Source organism: Pangasianodon hypophthalmus, chromosome 4 (genome assembly GCF_027358585.1).
Source record: "Pangasianodon hypophthalmus isolate fPanHyp1 chromosome 4, fPanHyp1.pri, whole genome shotgun sequence".
Taxonomy (NCBI): domain Eukaryota; kingdom Metazoa; phylum Chordata; class Actinopteri; order Siluriformes; family Pangasiidae; genus Pangasianodon; species Pangasianodon hypophthalmus.
Window position 1 is genome coordinate 4,609,891 of NC_069713.1, and position 19,038 is coordinate 4,628,928.

Consider the following 19,038-nt stretch of genomic DNA (forward strand, 5'->3'; position numbering starts at 1 on the left):
CTCTGTGTGTCTTCAGCAACATGGACAGTTGAAGACTGGAAAAAGAGCAGGTGATTTTTTTAAATCTTCAGCTGTCCTGTGTCGGTGAGTCTGTGCCCATGATAGCCTCAGATTGCTGTTGTTGGCTGAGAGGAGTGGAACCTGATGTGGTCTTCTGCTGTTGTAGCCCATTGTGACGGCGGACCGACAGCCCGCGCACGTAAAACATCAAACGCTCCTCGCGCGACTGACGGCGTGCTGCTGAAAAGTCAGCGTCCTTTCAGCACCGCGTTTGTGTTGGACAGCCGGAGTGCGCGTGGCTGTGGGGCGGAGCGACCTAACTCAGCACGGCTGGCGGCCAATGAGTGGCGCGGCTCCTCTTCACCCTCCCGGAGAAGACGAGGAGCTATAAAAGGAGCTCGCGGCCACTCTAGTGGGGGAGAGGTAAGTGAAAGTCATTATATCATATAAATCATTATATTATTATTCTCTGTTTCTGTGTATTTCTTAGATATAGACGCAGATGTAAACGAAAGAGAGGAAGACGAGCTTCTGTCGCTTCACGACTTCTCCGCTGCTTCAGCCGGCCTGTTGTATTCTCGCACTCTTTTCCTCCACCGTAAGTTTCACTTTCACTTTCAAGGATAATAAAGAGCACGTGTCCCCGCCCCCACCCCTGCAATTACTGCCTGTTTGTGCGTGCGCGTGCAGCCTTCTACGGTCCCGTAGTGTCACACCCATCCACATAAGGTTCGATATTTTGTGCATGTTGAGATGCTTTTCTGCTCACCACAGTTGTAAAGAGTGCTTATTTGAGTTACTAGATCCTTCATAGCAGCTCGAACCAATCTGGCCATTTTCCTCTGACCTCTTATCAACAGAACTGCTGCTTACTCAGTGGTTTTTGTTTTTCTCATCATTCTGTGTAAACTCTAGAGACTGTTGTGTGTGAAATTCCCAGGAGATCAGCAGTTTCTGAAACACTCAAACCAGCCCTTCTGGTACCAATATCCATGCCATGATCAATGTTTTTATGTTTACGTTATGTCTGTATTTGCTATTATGGTGTATAATGTTTTATTTCATAGTGTAAAGATATATATTATGTAGTAGATGATATCTTACATGTACGATATGGGTGTATTATTGTAAAATATGTGCCTATTTACCCAGTACCTTCCTTGCTAGTTGGTTTAATCCAAAGAGGGGCGGGGCTTAGAGTTTAAAAGAGAGCCCCAAACCAGTGTGTGTGTGGTGGTTTGTAGGTTGGTTGTTGGTTTGAGCGAGCGTGCAACTGTGGTGCCGTGAGCTATATTTGTCAGAGTTTAAATTATTGTATATAAGTGTTTATTTGTTTATTTATTTGTTTGTTTGTAACTTTGTATATAGCTTTGGGTTTTTTTTTTTTTTTTTGCCACCCGTACTGGATCACCTCTTGAGCACTGTAAATAAATCATCACCTTGCACTATAACATCTCGGCGAGTATTGCCATCATCCTTCCCCTTTTTCCCCTGGGGAGGGGGTTTTCTGGAGCATATGAAACCACTGCGTCACACTCATAGATTAAAATATTATAAAGTGATCATTTTCACTGAGCCCTGAACATGTCCTGATTGATGCTAACACTAGCTATAACTAGTTTATCATTATTGTGCTCATTAGCAAATGCAACTTAAACACACTAGCTAGCTAAGGGTGGAAAATGTAGCGAGTTATTAACTGCTTACCTTAATCTGGAATATACCATTAATAGACAGTTCAGATTCACAGTCACTCATGCATTTCAGCACCTACACAATGTTCATAGTGACAACAGGAACACTACTGTTTATTACTGGATATGACGACACGTGAGAAAAATCACTGTACCTACCTGCAAATGAAAAAAATGTAAATAAAGTGAGCATTAGCATTTAATATAAAGAATACATTAATTTTCATCTCTCACATCACACAAGGACAAATTATAATTTTATTAAATCACTTGACCTTTAACAAAACTCTGTTAAATATCATCTCCATAGCACTTTAAAAGGATTAAACATTTTAACATTAATATTAAAATTAACATTTTAAAAGATTAAAACTTGAATGAGAACTCAAAATACAGCTGTGTACAGACTGTTCTCAATGTACATGAGCAGACTGAACTGTGATAAGATATATTTTAATCAGTTCTGTTTAAATCTATTACAGTGTGGATGAGGTCAGGATTAAAATTATACTGCAGTTACCACTAGAGGGAGTCAAAGGCATTTTAGTTTCACTTTTCAATCACTGGCCACCACATGTTGAGTTACTGCAGCCTTCCTGTCAGCTCCAACCAGTCTGGCCATTCTCCTCTGACCTCTCTCATCAACAAGCTGTTTCTTTCTGTCTTTTTGTTTGTGTAATCTATATAGACTGTTGTGTGTGAAAATCCCAGGAGATCTCTGAAATTCAAGTTAGTGCATGAGGTTATGAATTGTGCTGCTGCCACATAATTGGCTGATTGGATAATTGCATGAATGAGCAGGTGCATAGGTGTTCCTAATAAAGTGGACAGTGAGAATATAATGGACAAATAGATATTTTGCCTATTTGCAGCCCTGTTACTCAGTGTGTTATTCTTTAATACAAATTATTTTAATCCTAGTAATGTGAAACATTATAGGTTTTACAGTGCGAGTCTTAAAACAGTCTTAATGTGAAAAAAAGGGAACAGGAGCGACCACATCTGTGTCAACTAAAATGTAATAGTGAGATATATTTACATTCTCTCTCTCTCTCTCCCTCTCTCTGTCTGTCAGAACACAGGAAGTTGCTGTGTCTGCGATCACTAAAATAGAAGCATGCATGCACCCATGCCACAAACACCCCCCCCCCCCCCCCCCCCCCCATGATAAAACACAGGAAGTGGTAAGGTTTTAACACACAACTCTTCTCTGTCAGTCAGTCAGTCATTAGAGAGACAGGATGGAGCTGAGTCCACTCCCTGTGATGCTCTGTGAGTAAATGTTCTCTTTGTGTCTTCATTAGAATGAGTGGTGGGGTATAAAGTTGTTCATCTGCAGTCTGAATGTCCTGAGTGATGAGTTTATTGTGTGATTAGGACATTGTGTGTACTTCAGCATGACTGCTCAGGTGGATCAGTGTATCCATATCTGTTATGAGAAGGGTTTAGTTTGATGTGCAACTACTCTCAGTAACTGTGGTAGCTCAGTGGTAGCTCAGTGGTTATGACGTTGCACTACTGATCAGAAGGTCATGAGTTCCAGCACTGCCAAGCTGCCACTGCTGGGTTCTTGAGCAAGGCCCTTAACCCTCAACTGCTCAGTTGTATAAATGAGTTAAATGTAAGTTGCTCTGGATAAGGGCGTCTGCCAAATGCTGTAAATGTGAAAAAGTCTGTATTGTTGGAATCTGTACCTGATCTTCTGTGTCCTGCTGTCAGCTGCTGCTCATGATCATTTGATCTGCTAAAAGAAAATGACTGGATGGTGTTTGTACTTTCACCAATGGAAGTCATGGTTGTGACTAACTGAAATGTCTTTAGCTGATGTGTTCAGACTCTGGTGGTCTTTCCTGAGCACAGAAAGGTTTTAACAAAACCATGTTATCATTAACTAAACTTACTGAGAAAATGCCTTATAACCTACATTTCCATTTTTGTTACTATTATGATCTGTGCAGGGAAACATCTCAGTACAGCAAGTTCACTCTAATACACTCTAATACCAAACTAATGCACAGTACTTCTTTTTTTTAAATAATCGCTAATCATTCTTTACCTATCTGTGTTAAAAATAAGACCAATAACTGTGCAGAAACAAACACTTCTCATTAGTCCTGTACACACACAGAGCAGTGACAGTGTTAGAGGCCTGAGAGCAGAGACCAGGTCGCGGATGTGGTTTATTTTCTATTTTAAGGTAGTGGTGCAAATTCAGCTGTGAAGAAGGGGAGGAGGTGTGAAGGTCAATGTGTGAAAGCAGTAACTAACACTTAACTTTTTAACTGTTGATATGGTGGACAAATTTAACTCCACTGACACTCACTGAGCTCTTTTAAAGCCAAAAGTTGACCAAGTTGAAAATTACCATTTGAAGCCAGAGACTCCACTCACAGCATGAAGAGGATGGAAGGAACCGGCACTCAAAGCCGCCTTCCGCCAAGGCTTAAACCAGGAAGTGCTCACAGAACTGGCCTGCCGAGATCACAAGATGTCCTCCAATTCCCTCATTGATTTACATATCCATCCGGATCAACTCATCTGCAATCGCCATGTGCATAAGTGAGTCCAGATCCTGAAACTGACTGCTCTGAGCCTATGCAGCTGGGTCAGCCCAGCTTAAGCACCACAGAGTGTGAGAAACAGAGCAAGGAAAGCTAAAGCTAGTGGCTTACCCCCCACACAGACCCTGTGACTGTTCCATAGAGCTCCTACCAGGCACCATTCCACAGTACAATCGGTTCTATCCCCTCTATCCCCTCTCCTTAGCTGAACAACAGGCAATGGAGGATTATGTCCAAGAGGCATTACAACAGGGGTACATTTGTCTCTCCACCTCTCTTGCATCTGCAGCATTCTTGTTAGTGGAGAAGAACAGATGAGGCCATGCATTGATTATCATGGACTCCACCAGATCAATATCAATATCAATATCTCCTCTCTCTTGTCCCATCTGCCTTGGAACAACTTCATTCAGCTAAGATATTCATCAAGCTTGATTTGCGCAGTGCCTACAACCTCGGTTGCACCAGAGAGGGCAGTGAGTGGAAGATGGTCTTTAGCACCACCTCTGGCCACTTCGTGTACTGGCTCGTGCCATATGGGCTCGATTGCGCCCCCTCGGTCTTCCAGTGCCTCATAAACGGTGTCTTAATGGATATGCTTGAACTCATGGCGCAAAGATGGGAAGTTGGAGTACCTCATCGAGTGGGAGGCCTACGGATCAGACAAGGAATGCTGCATTCTGGCACAGAATGTTCTTGACCCCTGATCTGCCAAAAATTCCTCACCAAGCATCCCGAGCAACCAGGTCCACACCCAAGAGGTAGGCCTAGAAAGAGGTTGGCTTCCAGAGTGAGCTCTTGTGGAGGGAGGGTTCACATCATTGCTGGAATCAAGCTCCACTTCCCAGAACACACTGCAGCCTACAAACATGAACTACAATCCACAGCACAATACTCCACCAACACATTCACAGTCACCTGTTCTAATCATGCACACCTGTTTCCTATGACACCTGCATCTACATAAACAAACTTCGGACATTCAGGCAGTTGTGAAGTAATGCTCAGTGTGCCCTAACCTGGCTTACCAAGACTTGTATATTGTATTTTGCTTTTCTGGTTTTTGATCTTGCTTTGTTGCTATTTTTTGGATTTTGGATTTGTGCACGTTGTGAGGTTTGCTAATCCCTTGACTTTCTGCCTGCTTTTTTTTTCACATTTTGGAAGTGTTTGCTAGTGTCTTTTAAATAAAACACTAACCTGCACTTGGATCTGCCTAAGACTCTGTCGCATGACAGCCGCTAACAAAAGCGAATACTGAACCATTAACATCACAGTGCAGGTGTAAGATAACGACATTACCTTGTACTTTTAGTTAAGTTAGTTAACAAAGTAAACAAATAACAATATTCGTTAGAACTGCCATGTTACAAAAGTTTAAATATTATACTACAATGAATCATCGGTATAAAATATTACAGTGAATTATTTAGGAAATTTCTCCTTCATGGTCCTGACTTCAGGTGGACAGGACTGTATCAAAAAGGAGAGAAATGGGGGAGGGGAACAACTTCTGTATGACTAAAGTGAATAGATCAAAGCAAATAAATCTAAACACAAGCTAATACTGAACCATTAACATCACAGTGCAGGTGTAAGATAACTACTTTAGCCTGCACGCCATTCGGCAAAAAATAAATAAATAAAATAAGTCAACAAATGACGCTGTTAGTTAGAACATGTTTTAAAAAAAGTTTAAAACAAATTGCCTGATATATTTCAGGTTTTATAATGTGTTATATATATTTTTAAAGAAATTTCTTAGGAAATTCTCTTGTTCCTCCTTCACGATCCTGGATTCAGGTGAACAGGACTGTACCTTCAGAGGAGAGAAAAGGGGGAGTGGAACCACTTCTAAATGACAAAATGGACCAACTAAATGTTACTCACAGTGAGAATGTACAGACCTTTTAATAAAATTATTATTTTTTTCTTTTTATAGAAAATGAACGACTAAACAACTGCTGCTTCAACTATTCACAATGTACATGAGCAGACTGAACGGTGATAAGATATATTTTAATCAGTTCTGTTTAAATCTATTACAGTGTGGATGAGGTCAGGATTAAAATTATACTGCAGTTACCACTAGAGGGAGTCAAAGGCATTTTACTTTCGCTTTTCAATCACTGGCCACCACATGTTGAGTTACTGCAGCCTTCCTGTCAGCTCCAACCAGTCTGGCCATTCTCCTCTGACCTCTCGCATCAACAAGCTGTTTCTTTCTGTCTTTTTGTTTGTGTAATCTATATAGACTGTTGTGTGTGAAAATCCCAGGAGATCTCTGAAATACGAGTTACTGCATGAGGTTATGAATTGTGCTGCTGCCACATGATTGGCTGATTGGATAATTGCATGAATGAGCAGGTGTACAGGTTTTCCCAATAAAGTTGACAGTGAAAATATAATGTACATATAGATATTTTGCCTATTTGCAGCTCTGTTACTCAATGTGTTATTCTTTAATACAAATTATTTTAATCCTAATAAAGTGAAACATTTTAGGTTTTATAGTGTGAGTCTTAAAACAGTCTTAATGAGAAAAAATAAGGGAACAGGAGGGACCACATCTGTGTCCACTGAAAACTGACATATACATACATCCTCCCTCTCTGTCTCTCTCTCTCTCTCTCTCTCTGTTAGAACACAGGAAGTGGTAAGGCTTTAACACACACCTCTGCTCTGTCAGTCAGTCAGTCATTCGAGAGACAGGATGGAGCTGAGTCCACTCCCTGTGATGCTCTGTGAGTAAATGTTCTCTTTGTGTCTTCATTAGAGTGAGTGGTGGGGTATAAAGTTGTTCATCTGCAGTCTGAATGTCCTGAGTGATGAGCTTAGGACATTGTTTGTACTTTTAACAAAACCTTGTTAACATAAACTACGCTGAGAACAGGGCTAATAACCTACATTTCCATTTTTGTTACTATTATGATCTGCGCAGAGAAACATCTCAGTACAGCAAGTTCACTCTAATACACACTAATACCAAACAAATGCACAGCACTTATTTAAAAATAATGACTAATCATTACTTACCTATCTGTGTTAAAAAAAATACCAATAACTGTACAGAAACAAACACTTCTCATTAGTCCTGTACACACACAGAGCAGTGACAGTGTTAGAGGCCTGAGAGCAGAGACCAGGTCGCGGATTTGGTTTATTTTCTATTTTAAAGTAGTGCAAATTCAGCAGTGAAGAAGGGGAGGAGGTGTGAATTTGGACATGTGAAAGCAGTACTTAACTTTTACATTTTTAACTGTTGATATGGTGGACAAATTTAACTCCACTGACACTCACTGAGCTCTTTTAAAGCCAAAAGTTGGCCAAGTTGAAAAATCACCATTTGAAGCCAGAGTCTCCACAGCAGGGCCAGTTGGAGACAAAATGATTATTCAGAGTGATAAGACCTCTGAACATATCAACATTTCTGGAGCACTCTTCTTACAATGTTCAAAGTCACAACAGGAACACTACTGTTTATTACTGGATATGACGACATGTCACTCTTCTTACTTTACTATTACTGGGCATATTATACTATTACTATAATATTACTATACCATGCACCACACCCCCACTCCCTTACCAAAGTTGTTGTAAAAAATCCTTTGACACTCTGGTCCATGCTCACATGATTGCCTCATTTAATTGCAGCAGATTTTTTCAGCTGAACCTTCATGCTTTGATTTCCCATTCTACCCCATCCCAAAGGTGCTTACTCTTCAGCAGCACAAACTTTTGCTTGAAAATTAGTTACACTTATAATTAGTTGTGCATCATGAGGGAGCATGCAGCACGCTCTCTTCCAAAATGAAGTGAATACCTCAGTAGAGATTAATTATGCAATAAAGCCCCTGCAAATATTATCCTGTTTACATTATTTTCAATGCTTTTGATATCCAGATATTTTAATATGCTAATAACTCAAATGCATGGTTCACAAAAAGACAGCTGCAGGTTAAATATCTGCATTAATGTACATTTCTGGTTATCTATAGTAATGATGGTGGTCAGTGACCGAAAAGGAAACATGCACACAGAGTATCATTAATGTTGTAGTCCACAATTTCAAGTACTATACACTGAACTCATCGTCTTATTCATGGGACGAGTTTGAGATGACTTGTGCTTTGTGATATTGTGCATTATAATGCTGGAAACTTTATATCCTTTAACTTCAACAAAATAAAACAGATGTGTACAGACTGTTCTCAGTGTACATGAGCAGACTGAAAGATGATAAGAGGTATTTAAACAGTTCTGTTTAAATATTTTACAATGTGGATAAGGTTAGGATTAAAAATGTACTGCACTTACCAGTAGAGGGAGTCAAAGTCATTGCAGTTTCACTTTTCAAACGCAGGCTACCACTCGTCTGGTTACACTTCTCTGCCCCCTCTTTCCACACTGCAGAAAATCATGCATGAAAATCGCAATAAAATATAAGTTACATATGTTCACTCTTTCTGTAAGAACACCACAGTGGGACAGTCCGTTGGTTTTATGTCCCAGAGCTAAGATTATCACACTTCCATATCTGCTGCATATTTGGTTAAATCAGTCCACAAGCTCCACTTCCCTGAACAGACCTTGGCGTAAAATCATGGCCGCCCCTGACTACACGCCCCAGAATCCACTACTGCTAACCTGCTCCCAGTCACTTTGATTACACGCACCTGTTCATCATCACACACGCTCTCTCTCTCTCTCTCTCTCTATCTCTCACCCACAAAGACACTGTGAAGTAAATGCTCAGTTTGTTTAGTGCCTCTGACTTTACCAAGCCTTCTGTTTCTGTGTTTGCTGTTCTGGTTACCTGACTTTTGGAAGCTTCCTGTTTTTTAAAAGAACATATTAGACTTCAATTCCATGACAGTTGCTTTGTGCAGTAAAGTGAAACAAACACCTTAATGAGCAGAATAGTGATCTTTGTATAAGTTACTGTAGTTTTTATTTATTATTATTATTATTATTAAGAGAGCTTGAAATGTATTACTTACAGAAGGTAGTTTAAAGTTCCTGAATAAGATTTAATCTTGTGGGTTTGTTGTGTCTAAAATGTGCTGTTTTCATTAATACACTGAATATTTTCTCATATTTACGTCATGTTCTGTTTCTGTTTCCTTTTTAGTGCTGATTTCACTTATACCAGTGGCCCATGCTCAAGGTGATTTATATATAATTTATCCTGTATATTGTGTGCATATTTGATTTGTTTTGGGGCTGAGAAGTTTGTGCACAATTTGTCAAATTTTTTTCCTAGTTTATTAATGCAGTTTTTATTGCTCTAAACAAAGAATGCAACATTAACTCAGTTATTTTCATTCTTTGTTCTCGTACCATCTCATGTGTAGATTCACTTTGTGCTCTTGGTAAATTCACCCACACTGTGTGGCTCTTCATTTACTGTTTGCCTTTTTACAAGAACTACTTTCACTTAAGATAAATAGTGTTATAATATAGGAAAAGGATGACCAACAAAAGTTTAGATGTGAATAAATAGTTTTACTCTGCTTAAATGCCTTAAACTATTAATTATAAAACTGCACAAGTTTAATGACAGCAGCACATGGGAACAACTGACATAAATAGTGCTAAATAAAATGTTCCATGATGCCCCTGATTTCTTACTAGTAAGTAGGTTACACATATCAGTATCAACAAGTAACAAACACATGCACGCAGTCTAAAAAATTATATTAGTAGTGTACACTTAGGGAATGACTCTCAGAGCTCAGAGGTCAGTGATGCTGTTACACTGACTGTATCAGGTGAGTCTGTGGGTGTTTATTTCTTACTTAATATGATAACATTATTTTTTAGTGTTCAGATTGTGAGCTGTCAGTAACTGAGTCTCTGTTTGTTTAATGTTGACTTTCACTTCCCTGTCTAGTAGACACCAATTTCTTTCACAGGAATCATCATCATGTGTTTTGCAGTAGCATTTGGGTTTTATATTAAGTTTGCAGTAGAATTGTGGTGAGTCAGTCTGATTAATAGTACACAGTGAACATTAAGAAAGAAGGCAGTAAATCTCACCTTGTGTTGGCTCTGCCATTATCTGATTCATTAGAAGATCATTTGAGGCATTGGAATTATTTGTTTTATCTGAGCATTCTGTAATTTTGAGAGATTTTGATTATCAGCATCATCGACAGATCCTTAGAAAAACACACTTAGCTTTTCATCACGTTTGGATGTTAGCAGAATCCAACTGTAGCAACGTCTATTGAATTTTTCCAGTCTGCCTCACATATATTCAGTAAAATACATATTTCTTACATGATATTCTTTTTTTTTAAAGACAAACATCAGATTGGAACAAATAATTTCAAGTACTTATATAGACATGCATACAAAACAAATTTCTTCTTCACTAAAAAGCTAGCCTGATCCTACTTTCATGGTTGGACTGAATTTAAAATGATAATTAATGTTCCTCAGCTAGATGATTATGTTTAGCTACAGAATGCCTGTAGATATTTTAGAAAAAAGTCCTCAGTCATGGCTTTACTATAGAAACTCATGCATCTGCTAATTTTTAAGAAAATTCAGATATGCTCAGATGATGGTGCAGGATTTGTGCAGGATCCATGAAATAACAGTCTAAAATCATCAAATACAGAGTTTTACACTTCAATCCAATCATGAATTTTGTTACACTGAAAATATACTGAATAGCAGCCGTGTAAGAAAACATACAATTATAACATCTTGTATCAAATGTTAAATATAAATGTTTGGTTTAGACACAAAGCATATGTTAAAGCACAGTGAATCTACTGCTTATACTGTAAAGTGAAAAGCAGCTCTGACACCTTCATCATTTCATGCCAACAGCAAAACCCAAACCGACTGTGAGAGTGAATCCTCAGAGCTCTGTCTACACTGGAGACACCATCACTCTGAGCTGTGAGCTGCAGCAGTCGACTGGATGGGAGTTTTTCTTCTACAAAAATAATCCGCAGTTACAGCTTCTGAACAGTGAACAAGCACACACACTTAAAGTGACAGTCGATAATGCAGGAGAAACAGTGTACCGGTGTCAGGCATGCAGGAGAAACTACAACAACCCACAGTACAAATACTATGACTACTGCACAGATCTCAGTGATCCTGTCAAGATTACAGTGAGAGGTATGTCATGATTTTTTTCCCCTTTTCACCACAGTTTTGTTAGAAGGAGTAAGAAAAAATGTTGCTTAATTACTTATTGCTTAATTCCTTGTTATTCCAAAATGTTCAATATAAACTTGAAATACATATCTTTTAAAAGTATTTGTCATATGTGGCTGCTGAGATCCAACGCAAAAGTTTAAAAACATGTTATTTAACAAAAAAAAAAAAAAAAGTGTCTTCCAAAGGAGTCTTCCAACATGGAAAAGTCTTCAGGACAGAGGAGTTTATGATTTGCTGTTTCCCTGTAACATGACAAGCTGTGTTTTTTTTTCTTCATTCATTAAAAAAGTGAGAAAAATGCGAGGCTGGTGAGGAAATGACTGTTTATAGCTGCTATAATGTAAGTGAGAACAGGAACTAACTTGTTTTGCAGACATTCCACAACAATAAATGTAACTATAAATGGACTATAATGTGTACTTCATTAATAAATTAAAAATTGTAATCATTGGGAAATTGCTATGGTTTAAAAGCAATAAAACACATGATGACACGCTGTTATAGGAAAACAATCTGTACTTCAGGGTGCAAACAGTAACTCGGCTCCATAACACCACCACATCACTCAGTATTTTTCTATAACAGTGTGAGACAGAGTGTTTATTACTTACTTAAACTTTGTTAAAAGAAGGAAAAAATACACAGTATACAGTATGTCTGAAACCAGAAGTCTCCAGTGTATGATCAATGTAAGAAATTATCTTCACTTCCTTACAGTCTAAACAAAACATACTATATTGAATAGAATAATAAATAGTTACAAATATTATATATGGAAATTCCTTGTAAATAATTATAACATGGCTACATATGTGTAACTAAAGACAAACTGTTGTTTGTCTTTAGGCTGTTAAGGCTTAAGCACAAATTTACTGTAAATTTTGTTGTTCCTCTTTCGGCTGCTCCCGTTAGGGGTCGCCACAGTGGATCATTGGTCTGCGTATTTGATCTGAGACAGTTTTTATGCCGGAAGCCCTTCGTGACCCTCCCCAGTTTTATCCCGGCTTGAGAGAATAAGCAATTACAGCAGTGAGAGCGCTGTGGCCTAACCACTAGTCCTTTGGGACCCACAAATTTACTGTAATTAAAAATATAAAATAGTACACAAAACCTGCCACATGCTGTAATCTTAATTATAATTTTTCATTTCAGTTAACCTTTGAAAATTTGTACAAATTATTGTGGGTGTGAGTCACACTGAAACTGTTTTACTAATGAAGACTGGGTTTTTGTGAGAAAAATTGTATTTATAAACATGACTAGAAAATATAACTAGTATTTGTAACTATTACTCACACTTTTGTTGTTTTTTTGTAGTTAAATAGGGCTGTGTAAAACTGTAAAAATGTTTTTTTTTTTTCCACAACGCTGTTCTGCTTGCTCGTACCAGTGACAGAATCACAAATGTAGAAGTGCAATGATGATCATCAGTCCCATAAAGATTACAGACTACACCATCCTGTACAGTTTAATTGGATCTAGATGTGGTGTTTATGTTAAAACCAAACATTTCAGAGTTAATATTAACAGATCTCACAGTTTATTAATTAAAAGAAACTGTTTATTTGTAAATTAACTGACAGAGTTTATGAAAGCAAACTGTTGCATTCACTGTTTCACTATTCCTATATTATTATTATATACACATGATGTTGAATTGATCATGACAGATTAGATGCTCTATTATTTTTCTACAGCAAGACCTAAACCAGTGGCATCCATAAATCCTGAAAAACAGGTGTTCAGTGGAGACGCCGTCACTCTGAGATGTGACATACAGGATGAAAGTGTCTCTAGCTGGCAGTACAGCTGGTATAAAGATGCTTCACACAGTCGTGTCAGTAGTGAACAGGTGTACAGGATCAGTGGGGTTGAAGTGACCCACACAGGTAAATACACCTGTAGAGCAGCAGAGAGAAGAGGCTCACACTCCTCACACTTCAGTGATGCTATTACACTGACTGTATCAGGTGAGTGTGTGATGTTTTTTTGGGGCGACATGAAAATGTGCAATTAGACATTCATGAAAAATGTCTTATTGTGTATTAAATAAATCTACAAATGAAGCATTTTGTATTTCCTGTGTAACAGAGAGACCACGGGCAGTACTGAGTGTATCTCCACAGAGCTGGCTGACTGAAGGAGACTCAGTGACTCTAAGGTGTGAGGTTACAGACTCCTCTACAGACTGGACATTCAGCTGGTACACAACTGTTCCCTACAGAGACGGCTTAACTCAAATAAAAAATAATCGTGGCTATAGCATGTATGTGGAGCTCCTCTCAGACAGCAGCAGAGGATCTGGAGGCTCCTACACTCTCAGTCCTGCTGCTCTGAATCACACAGGAGTTTATATGTGCAGAGGAGAGAGAGGAGAACCAGCCGTTCACACACAGTACAGCAATCCACAGCCACTATGGATCACTGGTGAGGAAAATTAACTGTTGTGTTGAAGTGTATAATACAAAAGTGTGAATGTAAGATCAGATTTATGCAAAGTTTATTTATTAATATGTATAAGACAGTTTAAGAGCCCTAAGTGCTGGTAGTGGCTTATTGTCACGATTTCCCTTGTGTTCCCCTGTATTTTGTGATGTCTCTGTCCCTTGATATTGGGTAATTTTTCTGGGTAACATACAGGACTCAGGAGATGGTTGAGGATCTATGTGAAGGAGGATTTTATTTTAATTTAAAAGCCAGAATGGTAGAGCAGGTAAACATTAGGGGTGTAACTAAGTACACATACATTATTCAGAGTGAACAGAAAATGTGTTCTTAACAGATACAGATACGAATAAGAGGTGCTCTATTCACGTTTTTTTTTTTTTTTTAAAAAAAAGCATTCCAAAAAGGGAAGAACATGCCCACATTAGGTTTAAATCGAAATACAGATACAGATATGGCTATTTAGGGCTAAAAACAGATGCAGGTACAGATGATGTCATTATGTTACACTGTTAGTAAACACAATGCAGATAACAGAGGTGTAAAGCAGGCAAGAGTCAAACACACTGAAGCACTGTACAAGAAACCAGAGGACAAATCCAAAAGACTAATCAAAAGACAAGGCAAAGAGTCTAAACAGGGCAATGGTGTAGGGAAAATTTAGCTCAATTAGATTAAGCTGATGTATTCTCCACCAATATGTAAGGAAATTAGCTGTTTAGGTTAAGCTGTTGTATTCTCCACCAAAATATGTAGGAGAATAGCAAATCAGCTATAAGGGGAAATTTGTAAACTTAATATTTTAATATGACAATCACAAACTAAACATTTGATCTTGCACAAACCCTGGAACTGGCAAGACTTTACATCATGTATAAGACCATGTGCTGGCCTAATATACTCTACAATGAGGAAGTGACCTGGAGGTGGTGTGATAGAGCTAGACTAATACTCAGGCGACAGTGACATCTGGTGGTGAGGAGGCATAATGTCCCCCGCTGATGTGATTCCCTGATTGTGTGCACCTGTTCCTCACTGTAAAACATTTACTGTAATATTTACAGTAATTTACTGGGAGCAAATAGCAAATGGCAGGAAATAACTATAAACATATTTACTGTAAACTATTCTAATAGCTTTACAGATAATTCCTGTTATTATTCTTCTATGTTTCCAGTAATATACTGTAAATTCTGGAAACAAAATGCTTGTAAATATATTTTAGCATAAAATAAAACATAATGCAGTACATTGGCTCATTAGTCTCCTCAATCTTGTACAAGTTACAGCAATTTACTTGGGTTCTATCACATTATATTACATGATTCCTGTTCATTTTTTTTTTTTAATTTAAATGTCTCTTTTCTGTGTTTAAGGTGAATCTCCTCCAGTATCTCTGATCATCAATCCCAGCAGAACTCAACACTTTACTAAAGACTTTCTCTCACTGAGCTGTGAGGACCAGAGTAACTCTACTGGATGGACAGTGAGACGATACACACACAGTGAGGGAGTGTTAGATTGTTCACGATGGGGATCAGTTACAGGATCTACATGTAAAATCAGCTTCCTCTCCACATCACACACTGGAGTTTACTGGTGTGAGTCTGAATCTGGAGAAAACAGTAATCCTGTCAACATCACAGTGCATGGTGAGTCTTCATGTAGTGTGTTTATTGTTAAAGGAAAAGGGAAATGATTTATTATTGAATATTCAGAACTGAGTTTGTAAATGGGGAAAATCATTCAGGAAGACAACAACAACATTTTTATCTCAGTACAATACCTGTATAATTCTGAGTATGGATACATGTATGCTAGTAGTGTTAGTAGCTACTAGTATTAGTATATATTAGTTTTATTAGTACCAGTAAAAGAGCAAGGAATCAAATCAATTTTCGATATTCATATTTATCTGTGCTGCTGCTTCCATAATTCAGTTGAATTTTTTTTCTCATGAGCTAGTGTAGGCAGTTTTCTGCAGGCTTGAATTAAATACCTGCAGACTCCACAGATTTAGAGGATTTTAAGTTATATACAGATAAATTAGAGAACTTTTATTTATATTATCTACACACACATCATAGTGTGTGGATTTCCTTGTTTGTGATTTTCTGTGTTCTAGATGGTGATGTGATCCTGGAGAGTCCTGTCCATCCTGTGACTGAGGGACATCCTCTGACTCTACACTGTTTATATCGCAACACAAAGCCCTCAAACCTCCGAGCTGATTTCTATAAAGATGGATCAGTTCTCCAGACACAGACTACAGGAGAGATGATCCTCTATAACGTTTCAAAGTCAGATGAAGGTTTCTACCACTGTAAACACCCAGAGAGAGGAGAGTCACTGAAAAGCTGGCTCTCAGTCATATGTGAGAAATCATTTAAATATTCATTTAAATATAAATGTGTCTTGAACTCACTAGCTTTACATAATATAAGCTAAATTCCTTAGTTTATGTAACTCTGTGTACAATATGCTAGGTTATGCATGTGCACACAAGTGTAAATTAATTTATTTGTACATAGATTGAGCTAAAACTTACAAACACTTCATCATTAATAATGTGTTATTATAATAATTATTTTATTCTGCGTCAGGTCCATCATGTGTAGAAGCTCCATTCTCAGTGCTCATGCTGATCAGTAGTGTAGTGACGGCCTCTCCGTATCTGCTGGTGACCATCATTCTGCTGATCAAATGTTACAGAGCTCGAGGTAAGAACTCTTTCAGTATGTTTCATATAATGAGCACAATAACTTTACTTAATGCAAGAAAAACATTTTCACCTTAGGAAAATTTGACTCATTATTTTCATTTTAAAAACAAAAATCCACACCTGAATGTTAAAGCACTTGTTCTAAAATGTACTTACAGTAAGATTTAAATGTAAGTGTAATATGATGTAAAACACAACATCTGTTTCTGCTGAGGTCTGAGGGTGAATTTATATGTGACAGACGCTTCAAGTGGAGTTACATTTTAACTAATAATGTACATTATTAAGTAAAAATACTAAAAATAGTGCAGAAGTGTATTTCATAAGCAGATGAGCTGACTTATCCATCATAGTAACAGGCATTAGATAATCTGTATAATTTAGGTTTTAAAAGGAAGAGGTAGCATTTTAATAACACAAAAGGACATGTTAATAAATTGTTTGTAATAATTGATAAAGAATCTCTGACCTACATTTTGCGGTTACTGAAGATGATTGAATGAATGATGTTCATTTTCTAACACATCTTTTCCTGAAGCTCTGTCACTTGTCACTTCACTGTCATTCATAAGCAATAAAACAAAGACTGTTTAAACTGTGTTTAGGATGAGATCAAATGCAGGTTGGTTGCTTTTCTGCCATAAACACCTGGAATAAACTTTGAAATGAAACAAATGACTTTTTAATTTCTTTAACAGCTCACACTGATGAAGAGAGAATTGAGAATGCAGTCATAGAGGAGTGAGCAAAGTTCATCTAACAAAAAGACAATGTGTTTAATGTAAAAATAATTTCATAATTTCTTGTTCTTTAGGGCTTTGTGGGGTTTTTAAAATGATACTGATTTGCCATTTTAATGTCATGCTGTTATTTGCTCAGCATCTTATAGACACCCTCGTTGTTCTGACAGGATTTGTTTAGCTAAAGCCTGCAAAACCCCTCATGAAGAGAAAGTTACCATGTGTGTAGTTTCTAATAAAGCTTACATGCTGCTAAGGCAAAACAGAGTAAAAATGAACAAATATTCTTAAAAATATTTATTGGTCAGGGTTGAGCTGTGCTTCTGCAAAATAACATCTGACATGTGTCTGCTATTGGAGTGAGTTTAATCCCAACATGGTGACCTGCACATTAAAACCTCAAAACATTTCATCTAACTGTAATGAGGTTTAAGCAAGCACAGGAATCTGTGCAAAATGGTTGCTTTAAATCCAGAAAATACAGAATGATACTTTACTCTGTCAGTTGCTGGACCTCTGTTAACCCTGAAAGATCCAAATATAGAAAAAAATAGTGAATTTTTTTTCACCCCTTAAATGTTGTAGTAGGAGGCCTCCAATGCAGAAATAAATTAGTTTTTACATTTTCAACATTTTAGTAAGTTTTTATGGACATGTTGTAATATTGCAACGTTGGGCTTTTGGGGTAGCAGAATTTCAGTGATTTGACTTATTGTCTGAATAAATGGAGAAAACTTTAGATGGGTTTATTTGCAGGGTGTACTGCCTATGTTGACCCAAAACAGTGGCAGATATGTGTATACATAAATAATCATAAAATAATGATAATCAGACAATTCATAATTTTCTAAAAAAATTTATTATAAAAAATATGCTTACGCTGTATTTACAAAAGCTGATGAACTGAATTGAACATCGTTGACAATTGACATTTACATTATGTAGCTCTGTTCACAGGCATCTTCAGTTGTGATAGTCCCAAAAACAGTTCTTATCCTCTGAGAAGCAGAGGCAGACATTGCACTTGGAGCAAAGTGTGTTAGTGTAGCCTGTAGTACAGTGTCTGCAGCGTCCTCTTTTCGTTTTAACAGGAAAATGTCCATACATGTTTTTATCTTCCTTATCTTGTATATAGGAATCTTCACATTCCTCTTCATCACTTGACCCAGAGTCCATCTCAAAGTCACTGTTGCCATTCTGTATAGCATCAATGATATCATAAACATTGTATACAAGATGGTCTTTCCTGGCTGGTGGCATTCTGAAATGAAAAAAAAAAACAAAAAACACTAATTATTTTCCAGGGCAAACAATGTCAATGCAGTTCACACATTCCACAGAATTCACACATTCCACAGAATTCACACAATGCTGTCTGACTAGCTTATTGTGCCCTATTATTGCCCTGCTAATAGCCCCACATTCCAGAAAATTATCACCTGGCCTTCATGTAGCAAGCAGATATTTGGGCAAAGGCAAGAAAGCAAGAAAGAAAGAAAGAAACAAAGAAAGAAAGAAGATACTGGTAGTTTTTAAAATACTGTTCCACAAATACTTTCAAACCGTTTAATCCCTAATTCAACTTGAACTTATTTAGTAATCATTACACTTTAACTGAAACTCTAAAAAATAACAAAAAATACGTTTAAAATTTGTGATTGATCAAAAACAGTATGTTTTTACTTGTATTTGTT

General features: G+C 37.5%; 1 protein-coding gene across 1 annotated transcript in view; it reads left to right on the top strand.

Annotated features, from left to right (window-relative positions):
* Positions 1 to 17,556, top strand: part of LOC117597091 (Fc receptor-like protein 5) — a 28,938-nt gene extending 11,382 nt beyond the window's left edge. Inside the window, exons 3-8 of the mRNA XM_053233337.1 lie at positions 11,099 to 11,395; positions 13,135 to 13,407; positions 13,529 to 13,864; positions 15,259 to 15,534; positions 16,486 to 16,602; positions 17,303 to 17,556. Coding sequence (XP_053089312.1) covers positions 11,099 to 11,395; positions 13,135 to 13,407; positions 13,529 to 13,864; positions 15,259 to 15,534; positions 16,486 to 16,602; positions 17,303 to 17,349 — 1,346 coding nt within the window. The 3' untranslated portion in view covers positions 17,350 to 17,556. The remainder of the gene's footprint in view (positions 1 to 11,098; positions 11,396 to 13,134; positions 13,408 to 13,528; positions 13,865 to 15,258; positions 15,535 to 16,485; positions 16,603 to 17,302) is intronic.
* The last annotated feature ends 1,482 nt before the right edge of the window (positions 17,557 to 19,038 follow it).